This window comes from Rhinatrema bivittatum, chromosome 4 (assembly GCF_901001135.1).
Source record: "Rhinatrema bivittatum chromosome 4, aRhiBiv1.1, whole genome shotgun sequence".
NCBI classification, from domain to species: domain Eukaryota; kingdom Metazoa; phylum Chordata; class Amphibia; order Gymnophiona; family Rhinatrematidae; genus Rhinatrema; species Rhinatrema bivittatum.
Genome location: NC_042618.1, coordinates 138,935,947 through 138,948,048, shown reverse-complemented (window position 1 = coordinate 138,948,048; position 12,102 = coordinate 138,935,947). Strand labels below are relative to the sequence as shown.

Sequence of the window (12,102 nt, the reverse complement as noted above, 5' to 3'; positions counted from 1 at the left end):
CTGTGAAGTTAGCTTGCTCCATCTCCATCTGCTGGCAGGGAAGCATAAATCCACTCGTCCTGAGTCCATCTGTCTATACGCTAGGAAATACTACCTTTAAGATAAGGCTTGGGGCTAATTGCACGGGGAGGTAGTTACTACCACTGGGGTAACTGCACAGGGAAGAAGTTATTACCCTTAACATAAGGCTTGGAGGCAACCACATAGAGAAGACATTGCTGCCATAAGAAGTTTACTGGGCAGACTGGATGGACCAAATGGTCTTTTTCTACTGTCAATTCTATGTAATGTTATGTTACCCAATTTAAATGGCCATTGGCTTGACAGATTTTTCCACTTGGGCCTTGTGAAGGATAAGATTCAAAGTTCCTTTCTTTTTCATTTGTTTCCCCCTATGTCTCTGTCCTTCTCTTGACAATCTTCCCACCTTCCCCAGCCCCCATCATCTCCCCAACTTGCTTAACACTCTTACCAATGCCATAAGAACATAAGAAATTGCCATGCTGGGTCAGACCAAGGGTCCATCAAGCCCAGCATCCTGTTTCCAACAGAGGCCAAAACCAGGCCACAAGAACCTGGCAATTACCCAAACACTAAGAAGATCCCATGCTACTGATGCAATTAATAGCAGTGGCTATTCCCTAAGTAAACTTGATTAATAGCCATTAATGGACTTCTCCTCCAAGAACTTATCCAGACCTTTTTTGAACCCAGCTACACTAACTGCACTAACCACATCCTCTGGCAATAAATTCCAGAGCTTTATTGTGCGTTGAGTGAAAAAGAATTTTCTCCGATTAGTCTTAAATGTGCTAATTGCTAACTTGATGGAATGCCCCCTAGTCCTTCTATTATTTGAAAGTGAAAATAACCGAGTCACATCTACTCGTTCAAGACCTCTCATGATCTTAAAGACCTCTATCATATCCCCCCTCAGCCGTCTCTTCTCCAAGCTGAACAGCCCTAATCTCTTCAGCCTTTCCTCATAGGGAAGCTGTTCCATCCCCTTTATCATTTTGGTTGCCCTTCTCTGTACCTTCTTCATCGCAACTATATCTTTTTTGAGATGCAGTGACCAGAATTGTACACAGTATTCAAGGTGTGGTCTCACCATGGAGCGATATAGAGGCATTATGACATTTTCCGTTCTATTAACCATTCCCTTCCTAATAATTCCTAACATTCTATTTGCTTTTTTGACTGCTGCAGCACACTGAGCTGACGATTTTAAAGTATTATCCACTATGATGCCTAGATCTTTTTCCTGGGTGGTAGCTCCTAATATGGAACCTAACATCGTGTAACTACAGCAACGGTTATTTTTCCCTATATGCAACACCTTGCACTTGTCCACATTAAATTTCATCTGCCATTTCGATGCCCAATCTTCAAGTCTTGCAAGGTCCTCCTGCAATGTATCACAGTCTGCTTGTGATTTAACTACTCTGAATAATTTTGTATCATCTGCAAATTTGATAACCTCACTCGTCGTATTCCTTTCCAGATCATTTATATATATATTGAAAAGCACCGGTCCAAGTACAGATCCCTGAGGCACTCCACTGTTTACCCTTTTCCACTGAGAATATTGACCATTTAATCCTACTCTCTGTTTCCTGTCTTTTAACCAGCTTGTAATCCACGAAAGGACATCGCCTCTTATTCCATGACTTTTCCGTTTTCGTAGAAGCCTCTCATGAGGGACTTTGTCAAACGCCTTCTGAAAATCCAAATACACTACATCTACCGGTTCCCCTTTATCCACATGTTTATTAACCCCTTCAAAAAAATGAAGCAGATTTGTTAGGCAAGACTTCCCTTGGGTAAATCCATGTTGACTATGTTCCATTAAATCATGTCTTTCTATATGCTTTACAATTTTGTTCTTGAGAATATTTTCCACTATTTTTCCCGGCACTGAAGTCAGGCTCACTGGTCTATAGTTACCTGGATCGCCCCTGGAGCCTTTTTTAAATATTGGGGTTACATTGGCCACCCTCCAGTCTTCAGGTACAATGGATGATTTTAATGATAGGTTACAAATTTTAACTAATAGATCAGAAATTTCATTTTTTAGTTCCTTCAGAACCCTAGGATGCATACCATCCGGTCCAGGTGATTTGCTACTCTTTAGTTTGTCAATCTGGCCTACTACATCTTCTAGGTTCACAGTGATTTTGTTCAGTTCGTCTGACTCATCACCCCTGAAAACCATCTCTGGAACTGGTATCTCCCCAACATCCTCATTTGTAAACACGGAGGCAAATAATTCATTTAGTCTTTCTGCAATGGCCTAATCTTCCCTAAGAGCCCCTTTAACCCCTCTGTCATCTAATGGTCCAACCGACTCCCTCACAGGTTTCTTGCTTTGGATATATTTTAAAAAGTTTTTATTATGAGTTTTTGCCTCTATGGCCAATTTCATTTCAAATTCTCTCTTCGCCTGTCTTATCAATGTTTTACACTTAGCTTGACAATGCTTATGTTTTATCCTATTTTCTTCAGATGGATCCTTCTTCCAGTTTTTGAAGGATGTTTTTTTGGCTAAAATCGCCTCTTTCACCTCACCTTTTAACCATGACGGTAATCGTTTTTCCTTCCTTCCACCGTTCTTAATGCGCGGAATACATATGGACTGCGCCTCTAGGATTGTATTTTTAAACAATGTCCATGCCTGTTGAACACTTTTAACCTTTGCAGCTGCACCTTTCAGTTTTTTTCTAACTATTTTTCTCATTTTATCAAAGTTTCCCATTTTAAAATTTAGTGTTAGAGCTGCAGATTTACTTATTGTCCCCCTTCCAGTTATTAGTTTAAATTTGATCATGTTATGATCACTGTTGCCAAGTGGCCCCACCACCGTTACTTCTCTCACCAAATCTTGCATTCCACTAAGAATTAAATCTAAAATAGCTCCCTCTCTTGTTGGTTCCAGAACCAATTGCTCCATGAAGCAATCATTTATTACATCCAGGAACTTTATGTCTCTAGCAAGTCCTGATGTTACATTTACCCAGTCAATATTGGGGTAATTGAAATCTCCCATTATTATTGCACTGCCAAATTGGTTTGCTTCCCTGATTTCTCTTAGCATTTCATCATCTGTCTGACCATTTTGTCCAGGTGGACGGTAGTATACTCCTATCACTATACTCTTACCCATGGTCTCCTCCTCGTGTGCTCTCACCCACTTTTTTACCCCAAATATGGAGGTGGCCAAGAAAAGAAAAACAACTGAGGTGCAGGAGAAAAGGAATGGTTAACGGTTAAAATAATATTTAAAAAAAGACATTTTTGTTGTAGTTTGGTGAAAATTAACTAGTTATTTGAGTATAGGTCTGAATTCTTAGCCCCACTATGCAGTAATTAAGGTTGGATTTGGAGAAATCTGAATGCCCTCAGTTTGGGGGTGTTTAGATTTATCAGAGCTGGATTTTTCCAGCTGTCACTTTGTTTTGTTTTGTCAGTATTTGGTATTATAACTATCATCTGGGTTCCTGCCCAACTATTTTGTAATATGGTTTTTGTTTCGTTTTAATTTTTGTAAGAACATTTTTTCTTTTCTGGTTTTATTTTACCTTATGAATATTTATAATTGTATATTTGTATGCTTTTTTTTCATTTTTGCAAAAGCAGGAGATGCTCACACTAGCTGCTTACTACTTTTATGTGAGTTTCAGAGCATTTTTCCTTGTTAGATGTCTACATTTGCAGAACTGTGAATTAAGTGCATAGAAATGTATCTAATATGTTCTCTCCTTGCCTGTGTGTTTTACATGTTAGAGCCTGTGGGATAAAGTTCATGCAACTGGTCCACTATACAGTTCCTCCTTTTGATAGTGGGACTTATAATGATGAGCACTGAACATCTGATGAGGTGATGGGCAAGAAAAGCCCAGGGTCAACTTAAAAAAATACCTGATTTTAGATACATTAACTTATGCTAGTAGAATCTCTACGGTGATAATATTTGCTTCTTCCTTCAGCCTTTTCCTTCAAATCACAGTGCTCTTCTAGTATAGTATGGCACTCTAAAATGACAGTGTTGGCTACATTAGTTTTTATTTTCTTGGCCCAGTTCTTTCCTCCTGATTCTTTTGAGTTTCCAGCTCGATCAAAACCAGGCTCTAATGGGCTACAGTGCTATCGGCCAGCCTCCATTCACAGCTACCGGAGTATTTTTCCACATTTCAGCCAAGCCATCCTCCACTATAGGCCACAAACTGCAGCTCCCTCAGGAGCTCAGCTAATGTGGATCCTAAGTCTGGTCTCTAGATATTGCTGTTGAGTGATAAATGACATTCCCTCCCTCTGGGTTGCTATAAGTGCTGCCTTTGCAGCATCCCCAGATCTGAGGAGCAGAAGCTTGGCCTGGGAATCCAATCAGGTCTCTTATATGACTATGCAGATCTCGACCACTAAACCATCAGCCTAGCCCCAGTTACACGTGCTTAGTAATGCTGCAGGACACCCTAGTTGTAAGGGCTAAGGATATTAGGCATGCATGTAGGGTTACCAGCTTAGTCAGGTCAAACCAAAGCTCTCCATACATGCTACAGGGCAAAACCAGGACTTGTCCATTGTCTTTTTTGGTTGACTTGGATGAGGTGGGAATCCTACATGCATGCTTGATTTACATCACATACACATTTCTAGCCTGAAAATTAAATCCTAAGTGGTTGCTGCCTGCTACATAGTGATGGTGAAATACCAGGCTTTTATGACTGCAGGGAAAATTAGCTAATGCAGCCATCAGTGTTTTTTCTTGCCTCTATCTATCAAGTTAGGGCAAAAAAATGTAGTTTCATTTTTCTGCTGAAATGAACATAAATGCAGCTGTTTAACAATCCAGTTTCACAGAGATCTGGAAAGACAGGGATTTTGAAATAGTGAACAAAGTAGATTTGACCTGCTGCATAAAACAAGAATAAAGATAAATGCATGGCCATGAATGAATCTAAAACCAATTTATATCATATTGTATTGTATAACAACCTACCTTGTCTCCCCTTTGTGTTTTGTCTTAAGTTCTGTTTCATGGCCAACACTTTTTGTCATATTTTGTTTTGCAGCCTCTTGATGTTTTCTTATTTCTAATAATTCCAGCTAGAAGAAAACAAGTATATAAAGTCTTCAAAATACTATGGCAAAACTAGATTCTAACTGGCAGTAGGAAGAAGTGCTTGATGTCAAAAACTGCAGAGATAAAGCTGATGTAGATTACATGCATACCCTATCTCAACTGAGATAACACCTAGGGGATGTTTGGATAATCTGAGAGGATCAGTGACATCACAGACTGTTCCTCCTCTCAGGCAGGCACAAGATGGATACTCCCAGCAGACAAGGAGCATGAATTTTCATTCTCTCTCATCTGACTAGATGCTAAGACTGCCCATTTAAAAGACTTAAGATCACATTAAAACTATCCATTTACATACAGAAACAGATGATATTAATATGGATATTAGTCACAATTGTAATGCCATATTTACTAAAGGTTTTATGCCCTTTTAATAACTTTGGTGTTAATAGTGGGTTTTACCACAGTTGCTAATGTCAACCTTGATGTTGGCTCTGACTCCAGCCCCCCAAATCTTGAATGAAGGCCCTCATGAACCAATTCTTACCCCTAACCAAGTCAACATGAAAAGCCAGCCATGGACCTCATTCCCCTCCTTCCCCCTCCCCAAGTCTAAAACAAAGGTGCCTGCAAGACAAAGGGCATGTCAGGTTATCCAACATGTGTGGATCTTTAGATGGGGGTAGGCAATGAAAGAAGGGGGAGAGAGGACTGGTGCTCAGCACACAGAGGTCATCAATCAAGGCTTAGGAGGTGGGGTGATTGGGCTGTGGTTGGCTCTGGTGGGATTGGAGGTGAGGAGATCATTCTGTGGAGATCTTTATTAAGAATTGGGGGGGGGGGGGGAGGAATCAGACTACAGAAAGTTCTTCTTGATCACTGGTGGGTGGGTGAAATCAGGCCATGGAGGGAGAGGGGCCAGCCATATTGGCAGGCACGTTAGCCTGTTGATGCCTACAGAAAACTTAACTACATCTCCTAAGGTATAGTTACGTTTCAGCACTAGCTGGTGGGTTTCTGGAAACCACCTTGCTTAAACTGGTTTGCAGTAACCTATTTCAATATTAATATTTTTCATGCATTTGCATGCAACACAGTTTATTAGGAAATGTTGTGCTAGGCCATTTTAGGTCCACATTAATATTAACATGAACTAAAAAACTAAAGCATTAAACTCAAGCGTTAATGCATTTTAGATCACAGACCCCTTAATAGTCATCCTTTAGATTTTTGCATTTTTTTTCAAGTCATCAAATTTTTACTTTTGAAGTAAAAATACCAAGCTGCATATATTTAAAGAAAAAGATCACTCTTTGAAAATCAGGTATTTCTAAGGAGAATAATTTTCAAACATTTCACATAACTTATGCTGCAAGTTTGTACATAAGTTGCACAAACAAGTCCACTTTGAAAATGATCCCACCAAATCTACCAGGCACAAGTAACAGCTGCCATTTGCTGCACATAAACTTTTCCTGATAATGTATGCTGCTCATGCAACTGAATTTTACAAAATATGAGCATAAATCCAAACCCCACCCCAGCTCCACCACCAGGAACATCTCCTCTCAGTCCTAGTACTATTACTTAACACTTTCTTTAGCGCTATTCGATGTACACAGCACTGTACAAATAAACAGAGAGACAGTCTCTGCTCAGCACAGTTTACAATCCAATCAAGACAAACATACAGGGCAAAAGAGACTTGGGGAATTTCATTTATTAAGCCAATGATTAAAATTTAATGAGACTGTAAGCAGGACAATTGGGGTTATAATTTAAAAGCAGCCACAAAATTGCAAAAAAAAAAAAAAAAAAAGAAGTCTATTCCAAGCCAACAACAGTGCAACCAGCTGGAAAGCTATGAGTCGGAACTGGTGGAAGAGGAGAAGCGCACAGATAGGAATGACTTGCCTGATGAGTACAATGCGTGAGGAGGGGTATAGGGAGAGCCGGAGAGATATGAGAGGAGAGATAGCGAGGAACTACAGAATGAAGGCTCTCGGTAGATGAGTAGACGGAGCTTGAACTGTATGCAGGAATGGATAGGGAGCCAATGTAGTGACTTGAGAAGAGGTGTTATATGGATGTAGCAACTTTGACAAAATATAAATCGTGCAGCTGAATTCTGGATAAATTGAAATGGAGAGAGATAGCTTAGAGGAAGACCTGTGAAGTTTAAGTGGGAGGTGATGAGAGAGTAGATTAGGGTTCTGGTAGCATCTTCAGAAAGGAAGGGACAGATTTTGGTGATGTTAGAGAGAAAGAAATAGCACATTTTAGAAGTGTTTAGAATATGTGTAGAGAAGGAGAGAGAGGAGTCCAAGAGGACTCCAAGGTTACAAGCTGAGGGGACTGGGAGGATTACACTGTTACCCACAGAAATAGAGAAAGGAGGAAGAGGGGAAGCGGGCTTGGGGGAGAAAGATAAGGAGTTCTGTCTTAGCCATATTAAGGTAGCAGTAAGGCATCCAGGCAGCAATGTCAGACAAGCAGGCTGAGATCTGGGACTGGATTCCTTATGAAATTTCTGGCGTAGAGAGGTAAATCTGGGAGTCATTATCATAAGGAGGGTATTGAAAGCCATGAGAGGATAGCAGAGCATCAAGAGAAATAGTATACAGGGAGAAAGAAGAGGGCCCAGGATAAAACCGAGGCACACCAATTAATAGTGGGATGGCTGTAGTGGAGGATCTGCCAAAGGAAACACTAAAAGTGCAATGGTAGAGGTAAGAAGAGAACCAAGACAGGACAGAGTGTCTAAATTCATGTGAGGACAGAGTGTCAAGACTAGGTGGTGAACAACAGTGCAAAAGCAGCAGATAGGTCAAGGAGGATAAAGACTAACTAAAGGCCTTTGGTTTTAACCATAAACAGGTCATTAGAGATTTTAGCAAGGGCTGTTTCTGATGAAAGTAGAGGGTGAAAACCAGACTGGAGTGGATCAAGAATGACTTGAGATGAAAGAAAGTCAAGACAGTAGCAGTGAACAGCAAGTTCAAGTACTTTAGAAGCAAAAAGGAGAAGGGAGATGGGGCCATAATTGGCAGTACAGGTAGGGTCCCATGAGGATTTTTTAAGGAGTGGTATGATCACAGCCTGTTTGAAGGCAGCAGAAGCAGTAGCAGTGATAGATTGAGGATGTGACAAATGGAAGGGATGACTACATTGGCACTAGAGCTGAGGAACTGAGTGGAAAAGGGGTCAGAGGAACAAGTAGTCAGTTTGGAGGAGGAGAGAAGATGGGCAGTTTTGTTCACTGTAACTTCAGAAAAGGAAGAGAGATTGGCAGAGGCCAGGGGATGGGGGAGAGGAAAGAAATGGGGGAGAGAGAGGTAGAGGTGACCTGGTGAGAACTCAAGATTAATTTTGTGAACCTAAAATATCTTGCACATGCAAGTTATAAAATGAGATGTGTATACTTCCGGGGATAGGAATTGAACTTGGCACCAAACATTTGTCTTGAATATGAATAAGTCCCTATCTTTTGAAAAAATATGAACAATCCCCTGATGCATATGTGAACTTCAAAACACAGCCCATGTTGAGACAATTAGGATTTTGTTATTGGATGGGATTACATGTTTGTTATGACTTAGCTGCTGAAAGTATATTTCTAAGATAAGTGATCAATTTTATTTGCATTATTCTGAAAAAATTAAAAATATTACAAATCTGAACCAATGATTATTTAAAAAGCAATGAAGGTCAGGTAATCGGTAGTGCTTATAAGGGTCCTATACTGCACTTATTGTTATTTCTAATTCAGTTATCATCTAACAATGTTTTGTGCCACTTTGATGAGGTATAAACTTACATATGAACATGATGTGCACATAAATTTAGCCACATATCAGGCAGGCAATTTTGTAAAAGGCCACCTCTGCGCATAAATTATTATTGTACCTACAGAAGTCCCTTTGAAAATTACCTCCTAAATATAGATTCCCTGATGAGAATACCTGAAGGCCTCGTACTGAACAATACCTCATCCTCAAATTTAAAAAAACTTACCGTGGTTAGCCTTTCCAGAGCTGCAAATCTCTCATCCCATGTTGCGGTAGATTTCTCAAAGGCTTCATGTTTTTTTAATAATTTCTCCACATCATCTACATTCACTCCATAATCACGGCTGGCGAGGTAGGATTCCTGTGCAATAAGCCAAGCTTCAGCCACAGAGGCATCTCTTGCAAACTGACATACTTCTAGCACTGTTGTACAAAAAGAGCATCATAAATCAGTACGCATAGGATCACAAGTGAAGACGCATACCAGAACAAACACTTGAAGGCTTCTTCTGCTGAATGTGGGCCATACTGTTATAAAAATTGTTTTAAGTCCTGCATTTTTTCCTGACAAGGGGATTGTTTACAAACCACCAAAAGAAGAATGATGTAGGTTCCAGAATTAGTCCTTTGACCTTCTAAGATGATTGTGCCTTATGGTCCTATAGGATATTTTTCCACCTACCCACTCTCATTCCAGAATGCTAAAAGATGAAAATGGTCCCTGTGTCACTGTCCAAGTTGTTCTCAAAGAAATTACCTCCATGGAGCAGGCTAACACAACAGATTTGAAAAAATAAATCTTCCCTTTCTTGTCATTTGTCCTCTCATAAAAGGCAGGCCCATACTGAGGTGATGCCTTAAAATGGGATTCCTAATGAACTAGGAATTTCTTGACCAGTTAGTGAGGAGCCAAATAGCACAAACCAAAGGATAAGGCCTTGCTAAGGTCACCAGTTCTTTTAAATTGACACCAACAATATTAGGCATTATATTGGGAGAGAGATTTGTCAAGCATCCCTGCATTTGTGAGGACAGGAAGCTCATGTTCTAAGCATGCCACTGCTCTATGACATCTGCATCAGATCAAAAACTATTTTACCCCACTTGGCTGCCTCCACAAATATCAGCTACCAATCTGTGCCTGAGGAGAGTGGAGTTGCGTTGCTAAGAGCTACAAGGTCACCTGTGGCATTCTGTGGGCCAGACAGCTGAGTCCAGAGAAGAACCCAAATCCATCCAGGGCCTCTTAGCTCCTCCCCCTGCCGTGACATGAAGACCTCGCCAACCCTCATCATCGAGTAGGGCTCATAAAGAGATGTGCCACCAGAATTATCTGCTGTTTGCTACCAACTTGTGCCTGAGGAGAGCAGAGGAGCAATGCTGAGAGCCACACGATCATCTATAGCAGTTAACAGACTGGACAGCTGGGACCGGAGAAGAACCAGAGTCCATCTGGGGCTCCCTAGCCCCTTCCCATGCCATGATGTGACTGACTCTGCTAGTGAGAAGACAGAGGCTGAGTAAACGTGTTTGGGTCAGGGAGCACTAGGGCTTGGAGGAATTTGTATTTATTTTTTTTATTTATCAGCATTTTAATATACACAAATTAATCTTGTTGAGAAATAACAGTGCAGTTCTGAAATTTCAAAAAGTAAATACTTAATATTCAATATATTGATAAAGCACTGAAAAAAATAAAAGAAAAACAGTGGGACTCTGAATTATGAGCATAGTACAAGGAAAAATTACTAATACAATAATGGTAGCTGAGTGAGATTCTCAACATATCCTTAATGCCAAGCCTACTGGGGATTAATTAGGAGTGCGTATCCAGAAAAACTCTTAATTGAGACGGATCAAAGAAAATATAATTCTCATTGTGATACCTAATACAACATTTACATGGATACCTAAAGACAAAAAATGCCTCTTTTTGCATAACTTCTGGACGCATAGCTAGGAAATTTTGCTAGTGAGAAGACAGGCTGAGTCAACGTGTTTGGCTTAGGGAGTACTAAGGCTTGGAGGAATTTTATTTGGTGGGAGGGAAAGAGTTGCAAGTGATTTTGTGTCCTAGTAGATTGACATAGGGCTGGATTTACTAATGCTGCAAGGCATAGTGAATCCCGTGGTAACAGGGAGCAAAACGGGGGGCGGTCCTGCGATAGCCGGCAGCGATCGCACATCCGCGATGAAGGTGCTTACCTTTCGCTGTAGGCGCAGTCTTCGTGGAGTCAGCCCCGGTGCCGCCCCGACTCCTCCTCTTCCGGGGCTGACGCCGCCCCGACTCTGCCCCCATCTTGGTATCGCATGTGATCCGCTTGGTAAATGACCCCTATAGTGTCAGTTTGACTCCTACCATGCATGGATGATTTGTTGAGTGGTTTAGGGCAGATTGTGAATGCCTCTTTATGTGAGCGTTGTCTTCTGAGTCAATTAAAACAAACTGTAGTGATGCCACTTTTGAAAAATGACAAATTGTACTAGCTATCGTCCAGTTTCTAATAATTCTTTTTTTGGTGAAGATAACTGAAAAAGCAGTTTGTTCTCAGTTGTTAGCATATCTGGAAGAAATATGGAGTTAGATGACTGTCAATCCGACTTTAGAAAGGGCTATAGCATGGAGTCAGTTTTAGAGGCAAAGAATAATGAAGTTATGAGGTGGAGAGATAAGGGAGTGCCGGTATATTTAATTTTATTGGATCTGTCTAGTGCTTTTGGTCTGGTTGGGTATGGGGAGTCATGTGGTTAAGTGCATCTCTTCATTTTTGTCTCAAAGGACTCGAAAAGTGAAAGTGAGAGGGGAATATTCTGACTCTTAAATTGGACTGTGGGGTCCTGCAAGGTCTCCTCTATCACCATTGATTTTTAATTTGTTTATGCAACCACTAGGATTGTTGATACAGAGCTGGGATTTCAAGGTTTTATATATGCTGATAATGAGCAAATAGTGATGCATGTGAACGCCGACTCTAATGTCTCCATGAAGGGTATAAATGAAGGATTGAAAACAATAGTACAATGGTTTGCAAGGAATAAATACATTTTGAATGGAGGTAAAACTGAATGGTTGCACATTGTTGGGGGAGAGTATCCTTCTGGGCCTTTAAGTTTTAAAATACAGGATCTGGTTGTTCATGGTGGGACAAAGGTAAGAGATTGGATGGTGGTGCAGATCAATGAAATGTTTAGTCTAGATTCTCATATCTCTTTTGTGGGGCACAAGGTATT

The 12,102-nt window shown here is 40.6% G+C and overlaps 1 protein-coding gene across 2 annotated transcripts in view; it reads right to left on the bottom strand.

Moving 5' to 3' along the window:
• SPTB (spectrin beta, erythrocytic) overlaps nucleotides 1–12,102 on the bottom strand; it is a 273,420-nt gene that overhangs the window by 34,295 nt on the left and 227,023 nt on the right. For both annotated transcript variants that reach the window (XM_029598897.1, XM_029598898.1), the window contains exons 31-32: nucleotides 9,098–9,294; nucleotides 5,000–5,106 (exon numbers count right to left, since the gene is read on the bottom strand). In XM_029598897.1, coding sequence (XP_029454757.1) covers nucleotides 5,000–5,106; nucleotides 9,098–9,294 — 304 coding nt within the window. The remainder of the gene's footprint in view (nucleotides 1–4,999; nucleotides 5,107–9,097; nucleotides 9,295–12,102) is intronic.